Genomic DNA, 17,843 nt, shown 5'->3' with positions numbered 1-17,843 from the left:
TCAAAGCGCCGTGGGGATCGAGAGAAAAATCCGACGATGGAGGTGAAAACGGGGCAAACGAGGAAGTTGCTGGAGCTCCTGCGGCAGCAAGTAAACAAGCTCGCTATCTTCGATCGCTATCTTCGATTCATTTCAGTAGTCGATGCGTTCGATGAAACCACTTGACGGAGACTCCGCGTTGCAAAATATAAAAAATTGTAGAGACCGCAGTTAACTTTATTGCTTGAGAACAAAAGTCAAACTTTCTTTTCAGGTGGACAAGTTACATCTGTTGCTGACTACCGCTCCCGTTAATCCGTCAGAAATTTTGACCGCAAAGTCAGTACTCTACGAGCAACTGCATTCTTTAACTCAGAGATTCAACAATTTAACAGGCGATGATAATTGCGACTATGAGGAGGCAAATGTAAAGTTTGCTGATGCAGCAACAAATTTGAAATATGTTTCTCTATTGAAAAATGTCGACGAGCTTGTAAGTGGCAGAAGATTCTTGATACGATACTTGATACTGCTTTTATTTCCATTAAATAAATTTCAATTACTTCTTGCTATCTTTTTTAGATTAAGGATATTAAATATGACAATACTGATGGCAATGCAGTCAAACATAAGATGGAATTACTGCTCGATAATCTCGTGTTAGCTTTACGAACATTAGAAGAATTAGAGTGCTTGCCGTTGAAGCAGAGACTTCAGGACTGTCTGGATTACGTTAGAGAAATGAGCACAGCGAACGAGATTGAGGATCTTCAAAATATAAAGGTAACGAAATAAACTCCAGATAATAATTAATCTTTTAACACGAATATTAATTCCCTTTGTGCTTTCACAGGAACTGGGCACTTCAATATTGGAGATACTCGAACCACTGCAGAATTACAGAAAAAGTTTAGCGTCTGCTTTCCTGTCACAGAAACTAGCTTTATATACCTCTCAACTGTGCACGTCATTCGAGATGCTAGTACAACTGGCTCAGGAGCAGCATCAGTTAAATGCGCCGATTTACGTAATAATTACATATTTAATTTTCTTGCACAATTTAAGCTGCTTCTGTATCTACATTGTATGAATATGCGCAGGCTTGCAAGAAGTACGTTTGCGAGAGAACATGTACGTGCTGCGAAATGATTTTAAACTTGTTGAACGGTCCCAACCCATCGCCGGAAAAGGAAACTTGCGAGAGGGAGAATCATTTCGTCTACAGGTGAGAAAATAAACATATTTTTTTTTTATGTTTTATAATTGTATTCGCGCAAGTAATTTTAATGGTACACTTGCAGAATGGATTTGGCATTAGACATTGTATTAGAAATACCGGGCAAAACGCGCGAGGAGCAACTATCCGAATGCGCGGAACTGTGGTTGAGACTGGAGGATGTCTTCTCTCATGCTATGGCAATTACTCAAGTGTGTCAGCCGTATAATTTTAAAGCCATAACTGGTTCGTGCCAGTCCATAGTGTTGGAATACGAGAAACTAAAACACCAATTACTATCGGAAATCCCTGATCCGGCGTTAAACAATTTGTTCACGCATACCTTGACTGACGCGCTTCATCGTTTGGAACGTAAAGTTAACATAGCTGTATTAACGCTCGCGATGGAGGTGTTCAGCAATCCTTACGCGGCTTTGAAGAAACTCGTTATGACGTGCGGAAATTCGTTGAGCGCGAAAAGAAGATCGAAGAGTGATTTAAACGATCTCATAGAAGACTTTGATCAACTCTTTGATCAAACTGTGCAAATTGGAATATTTGCGATCGCTTGTTGCAAAGACAAGAACCGTTAGTTGCTCTTTATCATAATTATTTTTCTTCATAAAAAGCTGCTAACAATTTTTTCAAGTAATAAAATATATATATCTAATATAGATTTGGTTATTTCAGGCAATAACAAAATTCGTAATTGTCTCGCAGGATTCGAATCCTTAGAAACTGAATTAATTTCTGCTATAACTTCCTTCTATCTGCATCCAGATAACAAAGAAATGCGTTCCAGTGTCAAGTTGTTGACTACGCAATGGCAAATAGAGATGAATAAGTTTCAGAATGCCGTAAATCTCATTATAAACTCGGCTGCCTTCTGTCAAGTAAGTATAACGGATTATAAAAGATTATAAGGATTTTACGAGTACTTAAATATATTTTTTATCCAGGTAGTTATGGACGATCTTCAAGAACGTATAAGAACAATCTCGGATTGTCTGGATAACAGAGAGCCAGTAACGCAGCTTCAAGTGCAAGGTATCGTTCAGCGTGCTTCAGCTTTATCTAGTCAAGTTACAGCGATCGTAGACGACATTGGTCCTGAAAACATCGATTGTCAAACGATAATGATGACGAGAGAATTAAAAGCAGGTAATTGCGATGCCGTATTACTTACGATTGAAACATATATTTTGTCAGTGGATATTTGGCATGTCTTTTTTTTATTATAGCTATATATGAAGCCAACAAAGCTGCAAAAACTCTTCTGGTGGAAAACGCAACGGAGCCTCAACAGTTGCGGGTGATAAAACGGTGTGAATTAATATTAAATGTCGTTCAAAGATTGCAGCCCGCCCTGTCTATAATTATAAACAATACGACGCATGAAAAATCTGCGAGAGGCCAAGGAGATTCCAGTCATGGTACGGAATACCGTTTATTAAAATGCAAGAAAGGGCAAGTAACGTTAAGGAAGAATTAAATTAATTAAATTCTATGTATGTTACAGGTAGCGTATCAAATGCCATGAATTTTCCATCTACAATTTACGGTTTGCCGCGCGATAAAAATAGTTCGGTTTACATTAGAACGCCCTATACAGGTTTGTGAAAACTTTTATTCTCCATACAAATTGCTTATATGCCTTCGAATTAATGTCAAGTCTTCTCTGTGTTTTAGTAAAAACGCACAAACCGCAGGTATCCATTCAACCGGCAAACAGTATAGTACAAAAACCGTCGGATTTGTCATATTTGATACCTTACATAAGGAACGGCCGTACATTGCGCAGCGAGCATTCCATTATGTACAATACGCCGCATAAGAACAAAAATATAGCGGAGCCAGCCGTTAAAAACGAGATATCCCCTAGGAATCTGTCTAGCATTAGACAACATCTTTTTAGCAGAGATAGCTTCAGTATTCACGTCGACTTCGACATAGCTGAAGAAAGCATGGATTTAACAGGTAATATACTTGAAAAGGCCGTCTAGATAATAACTGTGATTACATTGGAAGCCGTTTCAGCTGCCTTAGCGAAGATAACTTCGTCGTCCACGTCGGAAAATGCAACGTTCTCGTCGTGCCAATTGTCAGAAGTAGAAAACGTATCTTCACAGAACGTAAATAAGAAATTGGCTTTCAACATCGTGGAAAAACTATGCCAAACTGGTAGGCCAGAAACGGAAAGCTGTTTAATTGAGTCCGAGATAACGGAGAAGATAGGAAAATGTACCATATCTGGTGGCGGTGACGCGTCTCTGATCATGGAGTCGTGTCAAAAGCTCAATAGCGTTCGATCTCCAAATAAAATACAAAATTCGACCTCGGGGCAACATGAGGTATAAAAGGAGACTATATTTTTTTTCAATGTTGAACATTAAGTATTAACGCAATTTTTTAATAGCATTTAAGGTGACGGTTACATCAATGTGTAATTATAAGCGAATTACAATGTCGATTACACGTATCGTTACATAATAATTACATTAATAAAATTTTAAATTTCAATTGTAAATGTTAAATATCAAAATATTTATTACGATATAAAAGAGGTTGAAACAAATTCAAAAGAAATTTTTCTTTTCTGCATTTCCTTTCAAAACTGCGGAGGGAAACGTGATCGCCGGAAGTTGTAATAAAATCTCCCGGAAGTAAATGGAAATTACTAGATTTGCAGAATCGCCGAGGAGTGAAGATAGCCTGCGAAAATCACCAGAATTTACTAGAATTATAATCAGCAGATAATTGAAATTGCAAAGATAGCAATTCTCCGAGAAATCACGATTTTCATGGCTCGCGAATTTCTCGGCGACTCCGTGCCGTTTCGATAGCACGAGCGCATATGGTTGCTCTTTGCAGCTGTACTCTTCACACCCTTCCTCTTTCTCTCGCCGATTACTCCGATACTCCGATTATATTCCCATTTTAGGTGCAAAAAGTATGCCGATAGTGCAGCTACCGAGAACAGCCTTCATATGTCTGAACGTGTCGACCTCTCGTTATGTCAAAACGAAAACGATGTAATAAAGAGAAACATATTTTTCCGCATCTCCTAGTTAGTGGTGGGTGAAGGAAGACGGTGCGCGGGACCAGCGAGGAGGAGCGTGGCCGGGCAGCCCGATTCGTTCCCAGGTCGGTCCAAGTCAGTTCCGCCGAACGAAACATGGACGCCGTGGAGATAAATACGTCGGGTCCGCCGCAGGGCGAGGACGCGATCGCGTCCGGCATGAAGATATGCCGCGTCTGCCTGCTCGGCAACCTGATGATGCGCGACCTTTTCCTGGAGAGCGAGGTCGCGTCCCTGTCGGCGAAAGCGATGAGCTTCGCCAACGTTAAGGTTAGATGCGCAATTTGGAGGTTAGGTGCCGACGCTGTATCCCGAGCTCCTCGCCTTTACCGTCGCTCTCCTGCTTCTGGTTCCGGACGGATTTTTAGACCTCTCCCCGACGATTCTCGAGTTTCTCGCGATTCTCCCACCTTCCCTCCGCCATTCCCGCGTTAGATCAAGTTCCTTGGCTTGTTGAACCTGCACGACGCGTTCTCGCGCGTCCTGCCTTTAGCACACATCTTCGCTGCCACCGTAAAACCGTTATAATGTTACCTCAGAGACCACGCAGAATAATACATGTTAAATAGATGACTTGTCGAGGCCAGGAGTAATGCATGTGACACACAAGTAAAAATTTTGTGTGTATCACTGGTGATGCGCGTGGCAGCCAGGGTGGTAATCGCGACATCGGACTAGCTTTATTCCTTGCATAATTATCAGCGTCAATGTTTTTCTTCTAAGATGTACTGAACCGTATTCTTCGATCAGATGTTACCAGGCGACGGTCTACCGGCACAGGTGTGCTGCATGTGCGCCGCCAAGTTGGAGTCGGCGTACGAGTTTAAGTTACAAGTGGAGCAAGCCGACAACGTTCTTCGAGGAAAGCTCGTCGGTGGAATAATAAAGGAGGAGTTGTTTCTTAATGAAGTCGAAATACACTTGGATGCCGAGAGAAATGACAATATAGAAGAGATAAGTGTCAGTACTGATTATGAATCTACCACTACGGTATTGCCAGTGGAGTCAGCAGCTGACAAGAACTTTCTGAAAAATCAGTTAATAATTTTGGAAGCTGAGAAATTGTCAGAGACAGAGGAAATTCAACAAGGTGAGTAAAATCCGTTTGACGAATCAATGATGTTTATACAGTTTTTCCAAATGTTTTATTAATACTGACTTTACTGTTTAGATTCAGAACAAGATAACTCGCGAGAAAGCATTGTGGAAGAATTGCAGCAAGAATTGGCCGACGCGGAAGACAATGATATATCAGATGGTATCGATGAATCTAGGGCGGAAGAAGCTTCCAGCGACGAGAATATCATTCGAAGTTGCGCAGATGCAATTCCAACAGAGGAACATGATTACATTATGCAGCAATGTAGTTTGCCTGCTGAACAACTCTCCTTGCAGGAAGAAATGCAGGAAAATGTACCAGAACTTGAGCAAGACACACTTGAATGCCAAGAAACATCGTCTGAACAAAACCAAGAGATTCAGGCTGAACAAAATCAAGAGATTCAAGCTGAGGAAGATCAAGAGATTGAAACTGAGCAAATTCACGAAATTCAAGCTGAGCAAAACCAAGAGATTCAGGCTGAAATAAACCAAGAGATTCAGGTTGAAATAAATCAAGAGATTCAGGCTGAAATAAATCAAGAGATTCAGGCTGAATTAGATCAAGAAGCTCAAGTTGAGCAGGAGAATCAAGCTGAGCAAAATCAAAATGACATAGAGGTATTATTCAAGGAGGAAACGCTCACAGCTAATACTGATGAGCCAGTGGAACAGGAATCATCCCAGAATGAAACGAGGAGAAGTAAACGTAGATTGGCTCGTCGGATATTTACCGAGCGGAATTCCGACGAGGAGAATTATTTCGAAAATTTGAATCTCAGTTCTCGATTGAAAAAAGCGCAGTCAGACAAGACGGAGAAGATCTTTTTCATGTGTTACTTGTGCGATAAGCAATTCCTTTCGAAGAGCGTCCTGAAAGAACATATGCATTCCCACGAAGAAGTGAGAAAAACACTATCTCTGAAGAAAACACCGGAGAAACCGCAGAAGGTGCAGGCCGGCGCTTCCGCGAAGACGCCGCCATCCGGAAAGAAAGCCAACAAGTGCCCTTATTGTGGTAAAGAGTATCTGTACATAATCTCGTTTACCAAACACATTAAGCAACACGAGCGGGAGCGGGAGGAAGCGAAGGAGGATCCAATGCCACTCGAGATATCGTTCCATGAGGATGAGCACAGTCTAGACTTCGATAGCGGCAACAGATCGGATAGCGAGTGCAAGAAACGAAAGAGAGGAAATACAGCCGACGATGACACGAGCGACAGCGATCAGGATAAAAGAAGAAAGCGCAGTCACGTTGAGGAGTTTGCGTGTGACAAATGTTCAGAAAAATTCGACACAAAGCGAGGCTTGCATAAGCATTCGATCACGCATGTTAGCTTCGAATGCAGCGTGTGTAACGAGGAGTACGACACTCTGGAACAACTGAGAAATCATCGAACGAAGCACGTGGTCGAAGGAGTGCTCACCGAACAGGATTTGGAAGAGGACATGAAGCAGATGAAGAGCGAGAACAACGATGAAGACAACAAGAACATCGAGATTGAGGAGCGCAACGGCGAACCCACCGAAAACACGAAGGAACTGAAGTGCCCGACGTGCTCGATGACGTTCTCGCGTAAGAAAGCGCTGTCCAGACACATTGAGACGACGCACTCCAGCACCCGCTCTTACGAATGCAAGATATGCTGTCAACAATTCACACGGAAGGATCTCCTGCGCAGGCATGCCGAGCAGCACGCACGAGTGAAGACCTACAAGTGTACCCAGTGCAATAAGACCTTCGGCAACGAGCTCACGCTGAGAAATCACCTGGTTGCCACGAATCACAAGACATTCGTACACGGGCAGGAATACGATCCGAATAAGCGTATAAAGCGCGTGGCGGCGAGAGCGGCGCAGAAGATCATCGACAAGATCAAGACGGAGGACGGCCTCGAGGATTACGACGACGATAACGACGACAATACCGATTACGACGCCAAGTTGGACGGGCATTATCGCCGTAAGCGCGACGCTACACCAAAGAAGTACAGTTATAAGAAGGAGTTTGAGTGCGCGACCTGTAGCAAGAGGTACAGCTCGAAGCAAGCGTTGACAAAGCACATGGAGCAGCATGTGAAGGAGGAGAAAGCGGAAAAAGCAGCGGAGAAGGCGGCGGAGAAGCTGAAGAAAGCCGCTTTGGAGAAGAAGGAGGCGCAGAAGAAGGAGACGACGAGCAGCATCGGTGATAACGATGATGACGATATCGACTCCGATTTCGAGAGCGGCCTCGACTGGCCGATGGACAGTCACGAATGCACCACGTGCAAGAAACGATACAGCACGAAGAAGTCGCTGCTGCGCCACCAGCTGTTGCACGAGGAGCCGAACTTCGAGTGTGACATCTGCAACGCCAAGTTCTATCGCAAGGACAAGCTGAAGGCGCACTACGACAAGTGTTCCGAGAAGAATCCCGACCAGGTGAGGAAGTGCAATATCTGCGGCGACAGCTTCGAGAACAACGAGATCCTGCGCGAGCACAGAGCCAAGCACGTCACTGAAGGCATCTTAACGGAGGAGGATCTGAGGGACATCGAGCCGAAATCCGAAGAGAAGAAACCGGGCGAGAAGATCGGTCGGAAGAGGAGAACCGATATCGTGGGGCTCGAGTGTACCGAATGCAACAAACAGTACACCTCCAGAAAAGGTCTACTGCGGCACATTCAGGTGCACGAGGGCAAGAAGTACCTGTGCGACATATGCCCGAAGAAGTTCTACCGGCGGGAACATCTGAAGATCCACGTGGCCAAGCACAACATGATCAAGCCGTACAAATGCACCCGATGCACCAAGCGCTTCATCAAGGAGGAGCAGCTCAACAATCACCTGCCTAAGCACGATCGCACGTTCAAGAAGACCAAGGAGACCGACAGCTCCAAGAGATTCCTCTGCGAGATCTGCAGCAAGAGCTTCACGCAATCGACGACGCTGATAGCGCATCTGCGCGCCCACAACGGTATCAAGCCGTACGTGTGCGAGGTATGCTCCAGGCCGTTCACCACCAACGCCTACTTGAAGATGCATATGCGCACGCACACGCAGGAACGTCCGTACATCTGCCAGTACTGTTCGCGAGCGTTCGCGCGCGCCGACACCTTGGCGAATCATCTGACGTCGCACACTGGCGAGGCCAAGTATCACTGCAAGTGCTGTCCGAAGAACTTCCGACGATTGAAATCGCTGAAGGAGCACATGTTTATTCATACGGGTCAGCGGCCTTACGAGTGTCCAACTTGCGACAGGAAGTTCAACAATAATGGCAGCCGCTATGCGCACAGCAAGCGGTGTAAGCAGAATCTTTTGCAGAATCAGAACCGGGCGCAGCAGATGATCCAGCAGACGACACAGCATCAGCAACAGCAACAGCATCCACAGCAGCAGCAGCAGCAGCAACAGCAGCAGCCGCAGCCGCAGCAAGTGCAGATACAGGTGCAGCAGCAGCCGCATTCAGTCAGGTTGCATCAAACGATCGGCCAGGCGCAAGTAGTCAAGGCGCAGAACATCAAAACGATCGCTATAGCGAGACCGGCTGAGCCTACCACGGTAACCACGGCGCAACAAGTTATGCAGCATCAGGAGATACTGATGCCTCTAATCCTGCCGCTTACCGTCACTCTCACCGACGTAGGCGAGGAGGTGATACTACCCGAGGGTACAAAGATATACACCACCTCTTAATCGAGCTGTTTTTCTCGTGCTCGTTAAATAATATAGGAAAGAAGGGACGTGTGTGCCGTTCAAGAGGATGAAAGCGCATGTTAACGATATGAATGCGAATCAGAGTGACTTTTGTTCTCCTGACACCCTGTGACCATCGTTTTCATTCCCACACTTCCGCACGGGAAATCCGGAAATGATGACTTCGCGACGAGATGGTTCACGTTATCGAGGGATTTTTCCTTAGATTGTATAAGAAAGGGTGCGATGCTCCATTAGGTGTACGATAAATGTATGGATTTAACAGAGGGAGTATCATTTTGATTATGTACGAAACGTTATATTGAAGTTTATTTTTGCAACGGTGAAGGCATTAATAAGTGATATATGTATAATTTATCTAGAAATTTTAAATATATGTACGTTGACATAATACACTATTCATTCCCATATATTACCGAGAATGAATAGTGTAAACATTTTGAAAACGTGACGAATTATGAAAAGGACAGGAAGAGGCAAATGTCTATCACGAATGTGTGTTGTAATATAGATTGATTTTCTTTAAGAGATATAATATGGATAAGAGAATAGTTTTTAAATACTTAAAGTTTAGCATGTATTAAACAATATTAGATTTACTCTTTCGCTTAGTTTATTCTTCCAGAGATCTTTCTTCGTTTTCTTTAATTGAATACTACCATTTTTATTTAAAAAAAAATTGATTTGCAAACAACTTAAAAGTTATAAATCTGACAATTTCGTCATTTTAATTATGTTTATAATAAAGGTTTTTTGTAACATGTAATTGTATAATTATATGTAATTATATACGCAATTATAATACAAAATGATAATAAAGTGACGATGTAATTATAATATATATAATTATTGATATAATTACATAATAATTATATTTAGAAATTACACTAATCCTAAGTGAAGACATAATCGGGCATCATTTAATTCTCTATAAAACTGAATTTGTTAACTCTTTTATATTTTTGTTTAATTAATATTATGCAAATATATTATATTACGTTATCATTGATTCTTGTAGAAGGAGTATCCTAAAGCGATGTTGTGTGTAATATCGTCTATTGGAATTAATTCGCATAAAATTTTAACTCTTATATTTCTTGTATATTTAAAACTAAACAGTTTTTTACAAAAATAGTTACGGAGAGAGAGAACAGTTACGATTACAAAAATTATTATTAAATTCCATATTGCAATAAGTTAACTAATTTTTTTCATTAAAACATAGCAAAATGAAAAAAATGATAATATAAATTTTATAATAGATAAGTTTCACATGCAATGTGCTCTTACACATAATATTAATTCATGTCTGCATAACATATGTAAAATTAATACGAAACTAAACCACATGTATAAACTACATATATCATATAAACGTTGTTATTACATATGTGTGAGACAATTCTTATTAGTTTTTGTTGTAATAAATAAAGTATTTGTTCTAATCTTACATCGTGGTTTATGGTTATCGGAGTTATTAAATTTACTGTATTGATATACTTTTATTGTATATATTGGTTCGAACTGAAAGAATCCTTTGTAATTTTACAATATACATCCTAATCCAAAGAATAATGTAATAAATTATAGAACTTCGTTTAAGTACGATTTACCTCATCATATCGAATATGTTTCAATGATAAGTTGATCATAGCAATGAGAAAGAGAAATGGAAGTTCACACATATAATCTTTTTTTTCCTTTTGTCTTAGACGTGTGAGAAGGTTTGAATTAATTATTCGAGATCTTCACGCAAAGTGATAATAACGATTGAGTGATCTTGTAACAGTTGTAATTAATGAAATATTTTCAATTGCATTATGCGCATTTATAGAACTATATTTTATAAAAATATGTATGTATACATTTTTTTATTGAGCTATTATCGATGGTTGACGAAACTATCAGTCTTGACTCGATTTTGGCAAGAGAAATACACAGGTTGATTTTTGTTAAATGAAGAATGACAAACGAGAAACTTATAACAGTCGAAAGTCATAATTCCTGTTATCTTATGATGATATCAAATATAACTGCAATAAGAATAAAGAAATAATGGTATTCAAGTACTCAGTGTAACCAATCTTTTTAGTATAAATATTTGTTTTATTTAGTCGCGTTTGTTAAATCAACACTATAAAACAAACAATATAAAATATTACACACAAAATATTAAGCGCAGTCTTATGGGCGTAAATCTGAATCTATATGATAATCACAATCCTTCTCTTTTTTTTTCCTTTCATTTTCATTGGGCAGCGTATAAAAAAGTCATTTTGTTTCAGCCGTCTATCACCCACAGAATATTGATTCCGGAAGATCCTGAATTAACTCGCCCTAACATGCCGTGATCTCGCGTCTTGACTATGTATAAAAAGAGTAAGAGCGTATGGAACAAATTATTGCGTCCCTAAAAATATAATCGCCATTATAAAGCGAGAAATGTAAGCGATATAAGTATATCTATCTACATGAGATTTTAATTACCCGTTGTACTTCCTCGTAATCGCTCGGAAGAGAATCACCGGATAGCGCTAGACTGTAGTGCGGTGGATTTATAGATTGACAGACTATTACCGGGCCCTTGTTCCGCGGCAATTCCATGCCAGATCTCGCCATATATCTTGATGTAAACGGCCTGGCGTCTGGTTGATCCAAGGGCGCTTCCAATTGTGTGTCCATATAGGTCGAAATTAGATGCATTATTATCTGCATAGAGAGACGTAGAGAGAGTATGCCAGAAAAGATCAGTAAAAATTTCGGAGGAGCTACAATCTCTTCGATATAAAAAATTTATAATTTTCTATGCTGCTTACAGCGGAATCCGTTGGCAAGCTAGAGTCCCATTCTTTACCGTTGTGAGACCCACCACCGTTCCATTTAAATTCGCTCATGGATCCTCCCTTTGCGAGCGTTTTGATTCTCTTCACGAGGTACTCCTGATTGTTACAGAGTTCCAAAAAGGGAACCAAAGTGGGCAGAGTGGGAATCACACAGACTAGAAATTGTGCTTGCGCGAGTTTCCTGAGTCTGTCCAGTCCTACGTGGCCCGGCTGTGAGTCGCTCAAGCCGTGGCGTACTAATGTTGCACATATATTATCTATTTCCAAAGCCACGCGTTCGACGACTGTCTTGCTGACCCACTAAAATATTATTTACATATTTGAAATATTAAACCAGACAATTCTTCATAGCACAATATATTTTTCTGTTTTGTATCGTAATTCTTACCATCCGGAGATTGGCAGTCCATTCATTGACTTTGTTGGAATCAACTCTGTACTTTCTCCATATATCTAGTGCACCAAATGTACCTCTAGGAGAACTTCCCTCTTCAGCAGGGCTGGTCGCTTTTGTTTTATCTAAATAACGATGTAAATGATTTTTAAGAATTTTCATAGAGAAGTACGAGACATAAAATAAATTTCAGATTTACCTATTGTAGGCGCAAGCTGATAAGCGCATCTTCTTAACAATGGTGATACCTCACCAGGACTTCGGGTAGCAGGATGAGACCAAAAGGAACTCAAGAGATTAGAAGGTTGATCGACAGTCGTGGATAATGCGCACTTCCTTTGCTGTTCAACCTCTTTGAGATAACTCTCAAGTTCGCATTCGTCCTGAATGAGATCCTCGTTTGTCAGGCTGCCATTTAAAGAAATATTCGTGGATCTACTTAGCGATCCGTTGGAGCTCGTGGTCGTTTTAGAAGATACAAAATTACTGTACTTAAGAAATGGGACTGATGGCGAATAATCCTCTTAAAAAAAAGAAAAAGCCAAATATAAAAAGCTACGTTTTGCATAATAAAATTTAAGGCATAATTACAATAGAAGGAAGTATTTTACGTACTGATATCACTCAGAACCGAAGATCCAAGAGTCGTTGAACGTCTGCTAAGGTTTATGCAAGACAAATTCAACGAGGGACTTGGCTCCGGAGTCATCTGCTTCTGCGGCATCTCGTCCTTGAATAGGGGATCATCTTCTGTGACTCCTAAAAGCGGCCTTTGTTTAGGGCTAAGCGTAATCGGCTTCAGGCTCAAAGTGGCCCAGGTATATTGTATAATGTGGTACAGAGCATTCAAAGCAAGTATCGATGCTAGGCACCACTCGACCCAATAAACCGGTTTGTACGTGAATCCACCGTAGAATCTGCAAAACAAAGCCGAGCTTGTAATAATCGCTATCGCTTCAGATGCGATTTAAGAGAAAGGAAGTCTCACATATCAAAGACTACGATGCTAAGCAACACACTGTTGATAAAAAACCATATGATACTGTTGCGAGCTTTGTTCTGCGTTTGCCTTAGATCCAGTAACTGCTGCACTTGCGGCTTGGGCGTTAAAACTCTGCAAGTAACACGTGGTTTTAGAAAATAACATTCTTTGAGGAGTGCGTTCTAACCTCATCTCGTAATAACTTGTAAAGAATGTTTACCTCGCGTTAGAAGATATGCATTTCATAGGAGAGTTGAAGTTGCTCATGTTAAAAAATCTATATCACGCTAATGTTAAACAATTATTATTACTCTGAATTCCGAGAGAACTACTATATTATTTCCCTCGCTTTCGCGGCTCCACACTCCACTTTGCTCCGCTTTCAACTTCAAAATGTGTTTTGTAACTGCTGCCAACAGTTTTCCGTACATTATGCAAGGAGAGTAACATTTTTTTATTATGTTAACTACACTGTTATTCAAAACAAAATAGATTTTTTCGAAATGATAACTTCAGCTTTCCTAACATATAAATTTTGACACTACATTTATAAATACACAAAATACAGATTGTCTGTTTTGCAAAATTTATTGTCTCTTTCTTTTTTATTAAAAAATACATGTAACAAAATATAATTTATTTTAGATTTAACGATAATCATTCAACAATTATAAGTTCTGCATCCTTATTTCAGTACCTTTTATCTCAGTGCTATCTTTATTATAAAATATATATTATATTTGGCACTTGGTCAATTTCACGAGAAGCTTATTTTTGGCAACGTTATCACCTATAGAGCACAGCACGTCCTCAACAATTCCATCTACAGACGCTTTAATAATATGCTGCAAACAGAAAAACGTTAGCTACATCATACGCGTATCGCGCATGGATATTAATGATCCAATAAATTCACCTCCATTTTCATAGCGACAATAACAAGCAACGAATCGCCCTTCTTTACTGTGTCCCCCTTGTCGATGAAAACCTTGTCAACTAATCCAGGCATCGGGCTCAAAGCGGTGTATGGATTTTGCTCGTCCTGGCTCGTAATCGCGGTCACAAACTTGGGAGTGGGAATAACCAATTGCCATTCACGATCCTACGAACAAAATCGCTCCATAGAAATTAATACGCAAAGCATTACAGTCATTAAATGCTACGCAATTAATTAATCACCTTGGTAAATATGTGTAGCTTGTTATTAAGTTTCACCGTTCGCGCCTTAGTGACAATCTCGTCAATTTCCGCAAACAATTCTAAAGCACCATCAGTCTTCTTCAAAGTTCCAGTTACTTTCCTCCATGGTCCTAATCTATTGACTCTCATCAGATACACATCCGGTTCAGGGTATTTCACCTCCACTATGTTATTTTCTTTTCCAACATCGAAGAGAAATGTACGGTTTAACACGTGATTTAATCTGAGGCCCGTTTCCACAGCGAATGGTGTAAAAGGATCCTTTGTCTCCAAAGACACGCTTAACGACTCCATATCTTCATACAGTATCGAGGCGAGAGTACCCTGTATCAGTATTCTGTTAGATATGTGTAACTTAGGGAATAGTTGCTCAAAATTTTCCTCAATAAACCCCGTATGCACTTCGCCATTTTGAAATTTCGGATGCGCACAGAGATCTTTAATAAATTCTATGTTCGTATCCAAGCCAGCTATCTGTAAATATAATTATTTCAATTATCAATTAAATATATAATAGTACAGTCCTATATTATAAATATATCATAAATTCTATAATATAATAAGTTCAATCTTCGTTTGCCATAAATTTTAAATTTTTTAATTGCGCTACTTACATTGTAGTCACTGAGCTTCGATATAAGTACATTAAGGGCTTCGCCCCTGTCCTTTCCCCAGACCACTAATTTCGCTATCATCGGATCGTAATGTACAGATACCTCATCGTTCTGTCGCACTCCAGTTTCGACTCTGACATTGCCCGTTGCTTCAGGAGGCTTTAAGTACAAAAGCTGCCCGGCTCCTGGTAAGAAACCATTCCTTGGATTCTGTGATATCACAACGATAAATCCATTCCATGATAAATAAAATTACACTTATACACATTCATCTTGACACATGTAGAGATCCTCGAGTTAGAGTACATTCGCTTTCTATTTCTCTTTAACTTAGCCTTTTCTGTTCATACATGACAGTCCATGCTGTAAAAGTTTTATAAGTATCGCAGTAATAGATAAATAGCGATATTGTAGATAGCGAATGTATATCCTTCTCTCTCTCGCAGAATTTTGACAAAATTACTTTATGGCCAGACTCTAATTCTAGGATCTTTAGGCACATGGAACGCGAATAGACAAAATACGATGAGCCATTACCTCGGCATAAATTCTCGCTTCAAACGCGTGGCCGTTAAGACCAATCTGTTCTTGCTTAAGCGGGAGTTCCTCGCCGCTCGCAATTCTCAGTTGCCACTCAACCAGATCCAAGCCGGTAATCGCCTCGGTGACGGGATGCTCTACCTGGAGACGCGTATTCATCTCCATAAAGTGGAAACTGTGATTATTCCGATCCATTATGAACTCCACCGTTCCGGCGCCTACATATCCCACTGCTTTAGCGGCACGCACAGCCGCTTCGCCCAATTCCTGCCTCAGCTGCTGAGAAATGCCAGGCTGTAAAATAAAGGGTCACATATAATCGCTTTGGTTTTCCATCGTTCCGTAAATCTCTACAATAGGGAAAGGATACGTACAGCAGGCGCTTCCTCGATCACTTTCTGATGCCTCCTTTGCACGGAGCAGTCTCTTTCAAATAGATAGACGACATTCCCGTGCTTGTCAGCGAAGATCTGTACTTCCACATGCCTAGGGTCGATAACATATTTTTCCAGAAGCACCGCTGAATCGCCAAACGCCTTCTCGGACTCGGTTCTCGCGGATTCCAGCGCCTCGACGAAATCGGACTCCCTCTGAGCGATCCTCATACCTTTCCCGCCGCCACCGCGCACGGCCTTGATCATCAATGGGAAGCCAATCTTCCTGGCTTCTGCCAACAGGGTTTCGTTCGTCTGATCCTCACCGTGATATCCTACAAACATGCAGAATATTTGAAAAATATGATTCTGTTTTATTTTATACATATGTATATATATATTTAGAATAGGAAAAAAATCCACCTTCTATGATAGGAACTCCAGCTTTTGTCATGATAGCCTTTGAGGTGTTCTTTATACCCATATCTCTGATGGCACTGGCTGGTGGACCAATAAATATGATATTCTCCTTCTGGCACAGCTCCGCGAATTCTGTATTCTCCGAAAGAAATCCATATCCCGGATGCACGGCTTGGCACTTCGCCTGCTTGGCCACCGATATAATCTTGTCCTGTCGCAGGTAACTCTGGCTTGATTGAGCCGGACCGATGCAGTAAGCCTCATCGGCCTGCTCCACGTGCATGGAATTCCTGTCTGCCTCGCTGTACACCGCCACGGTCCTTACGCCGAGCTTCTTGGCAGTTTTCGTTATGCGACATGCTATCTCTCCTCGGTTTGCTATCAGAATCTGCAACACGGATCTATGTTGAAATAAGCGTATCTCTTGAGCGACAATCAGTCATTCTGGAAACTGACCTTGTTGATCCTGTCGATCCTGGAAGCCGACTGGTGCGTACCCCGGACGTACGAGGTTAGCTGACTCCTACGATCACGTTAGTAATTAATATGTATTAAGATAATACATACAACAAAAGAAAATATTGAAAAGATATCATATGCCACTTGCCTGTGAAACACTGACTTTAATTTTTCAAAATGATACATGATTTATGTGTTTCAACTCGACAAGTACATAATAAGTAGCAGTGCGATGCAGTAAATGTATTCCTTCAGGTTGATTTATCTTCCTTTCACATCCTGCTGAGCTGTAACAACATGCTTACGTGACTGTTTCTTATCAGTCCCATGACTCGATGATACCCATTTGTGATGACCCTGCAACCTGCAACCGATCCTATAGAAGCACAATATCTTAAAAAATGCCTATAGAACTAGCAGAAAAAAGTTGTAATATTAAAAAGGGCTAAAAATGCCTCAGAAAGTGCTGCATACACAAGATTTTTACAAGTCATCTGTTTAACATTAAATATATAATTAATCTAAAAAAATTCATTTTTTTATTTACTCAATCTATTTTTCTCCGCTTACTATTAAAAGAATTCGTAATAATAACTGCGTAATATGAGTGAAAAGCAGTGACTTGTTAGGTCAATTATCGTCGTACTCACCTCGTGATGTTTTATGTTTTATTATGAAAACAACAGTGATTTTGGATTTTGGACAAGAGAGTCGAACGTTGATAATGCAGGAACCTGATTAAATGGAGCAGCAAGGTAAAACAGGTGGTAATACAGGAATCTATTCTTTCGGATTATAATGCGAATTATCCAATGATCCGCAAAGATCTTCCCGAGAACTCCACCAGAAAGCGCGCCCATCTCCCGCCATTCCGCCGCATTATTACCCTTTGTCACGCGTCCTTTGTCACGTAATGATTTCTAATTGACGCTTTGTACCGCCA

At 40.8% G+C, this 17,843-nt stretch overlaps 4 protein-coding genes across 4 annotated transcripts; 2 read left to right on the top strand and 2 right to left on the bottom strand.

Moving 5' to 3' along the window:
- Positions 1 to 4: 4 nt before the first annotated feature.
- On the top strand, positions 5 to 3,722 carry Spt (Spitting Image). Its single transcript, XM_071779391.1, has 12 exons — positions 5 to 90; positions 254 to 472; positions 562 to 762; positions 833 to 1,006; positions 1,080 to 1,204; positions 1,281 to 1,783; positions 1,886 to 2,088; positions 2,155 to 2,356; positions 2,437 to 2,628; positions 2,715 to 2,807; positions 2,885 to 3,172; positions 3,233 to 3,722. Exons 1-12 carry the CDS (start codon positions 37 to 39, stop codon positions 3,550 to 3,552), a joined length of 2,574 nt encoding a protein of 857 aa, XP_071635492.1. The 5' UTR covers positions 5 to 36; the 3' UTR covers positions 3,553 to 3,722.
- Positions 3,723 to 3,941: 219 nt separating this feature from the next.
- LOC139813721 (uncharacterized) lies at positions 3,942 to 10,524 on the top strand. Its single transcript, XM_071779390.1, has 3 exons — positions 3,942 to 4,544; positions 5,025 to 5,364; positions 5,446 to 10,524. The coding sequence occupies exons 1-3, from the start codon at positions 4,371 to 4,373 to the stop codon at positions 9,051 to 9,053; spliced, it is 4,122 nt and encodes a 1,373-aa protein (XP_071635491.1). The 5' UTR covers positions 3,942 to 4,370; the 3' UTR covers positions 9,054 to 10,524.
- A 635-nt stretch (positions 10,525 to 11,159) lies between these two features.
- Positions 11,160 to 13,705, bottom strand: LOC139813725 (transmembrane protein 209). Its single transcript, XM_071779393.1, has 8 exons — positions 13,514 to 13,705; positions 13,300 to 13,425; positions 12,927 to 13,228; positions 12,511 to 12,834; positions 12,306 to 12,436; positions 11,891 to 12,217; positions 11,562 to 11,783; positions 11,160 to 11,484 (listed from the first exon to the last, which is right to left on the bottom strand). The coding sequence occupies exons 1-8, from the start codon at positions 13,558 to 13,560 to the stop codon at positions 11,356 to 11,358; spliced, it is 1,608 nt and encodes a 535-aa protein (XP_071635494.1). The 5' UTR covers positions 13,561 to 13,705; the 3' UTR covers positions 11,160 to 11,355.
- Positions 13,706 to 13,862: 157 nt separating this feature from the next.
- Positions 13,863 to 17,523, bottom strand: Mccc1 (Methylcrotonoyl-CoA carboxylase 1). Its single transcript, XM_071779392.1, has 10 exons — positions 17,448 to 17,523; positions 17,049 to 17,276; positions 16,898 to 16,964; positions 16,445 to 16,829; positions 16,022 to 16,356; positions 15,645 to 15,941; positions 15,108 to 15,317; positions 14,473 to 14,967; positions 14,210 to 14,395; positions 13,863 to 14,138 (listed from the first exon to the last, which is right to left on the bottom strand). Exons 2-10 carry the CDS (start codon positions 17,084 to 17,086, stop codon positions 14,028 to 14,030), a joined length of 2,124 nt encoding a protein of 707 aa, XP_071635493.1. The 5' UTR covers positions 17,087 to 17,276; positions 17,448 to 17,523; the 3' UTR covers positions 13,863 to 14,027.
- Between the last annotated feature and the right edge of the window lie 320 nt (positions 17,524 to 17,843).

This window comes from Temnothorax longispinosus, chromosome 5 (assembly GCF_030848805.1).
Source record: "Temnothorax longispinosus isolate EJ_2023e chromosome 5, Tlon_JGU_v1, whole genome shotgun sequence".
Classification (NCBI taxonomy): domain Eukaryota; kingdom Metazoa; phylum Arthropoda; class Insecta; order Hymenoptera; family Formicidae; genus Temnothorax; species Temnothorax longispinosus.
Note: the sequence above shows the minus strand (reverse complement) of the source record. Positions and strands in the feature narration are given on the sequence as shown.

Excerpts from the sequence above, each read along its gene's own strand:
- Spt (XM_071779391.1), top strand. The coding sequence starts at position 37 with ATGGAGGTGAAAACGGGGCAAACGAGGAAGTTGCTGGAGCTCCTGCGG. Across the intron at positions 2,089-2,154 it reads ACTCGGCTGCCTTCTGTCAA|GTAGTTATGGACGATCTTCA; the intron begins GTAAGTATAACG and ends TTTTTTATCCAG. Across the intron at positions 2,629-2,714 it reads CCAAGGAGATTCCAGTCATG|GTAGCGTATCAAATGCCATG; the intron begins GTACGGAATACC and ends TGTATGTTACAG.
- LOC139813721 (XM_071779390.1), top strand. The coding sequence starts at position 4,371 with ATGGACGCCGTGGAGATAAATACGTCGGGTCCGCCGCAGGGCGAGGAC. Across the intron at positions 4,545-5,024 it reads TGAGCTTCGCCAACGTTAAG|ATGTTACCAGGCGACGGTCT; the intron begins GTTAGATGCGCA and ends TTCTTCGATCAG. Across the intron at positions 5,365-5,445 it reads GACAGAGGAAATTCAACAAG|ATTCAGAACAAGATAACTCG; the intron begins GTGAGTAAAATC and ends TTTACTGTTTAG.
- LOC139813725 (XM_071779393.1), bottom strand. The coding sequence starts at position 13,560 with ATGAGCAACTTCAACTCTCCTATGAAATGCATATCTTCTAACGCGAG. Across the intron at positions 12,218-12,305 it reads GGACTGCCAATCTCCGGATG|TGGGTCAGCAAGACAGTCGT; the intron begins GTAAGAATTACG and ends ATAATATTTTAG. Across the intron at positions 11,485-11,561 it reads ATTACGAGGAAGTACAACGG|GGACGCAATAATTTGTTCCA; the intron begins GTAATTAAAATC and ends TTATATTTTTAG.
- Mccc1 (XM_071779392.1), bottom strand. The coding sequence starts at position 17,086 with ATGTATCATTTTGAAAAATTAAAGTCAGTGTTTCACAG. Across the intron at positions 15,942-16,021 it reads TGATCGAGGAAGCGCCTGCT|CCTGGCATTTCTCAGCAGCT; the intron begins GTACGTATCCTT and ends TTTATTTTACAG. Across the intron at positions 14,139-14,209 it reads TTGTCGCTATGAAAATGGAG|CATATTATTAAAGCGTCTGT; the intron begins GTGAATTTATTG and ends TTCTGTTTGCAG.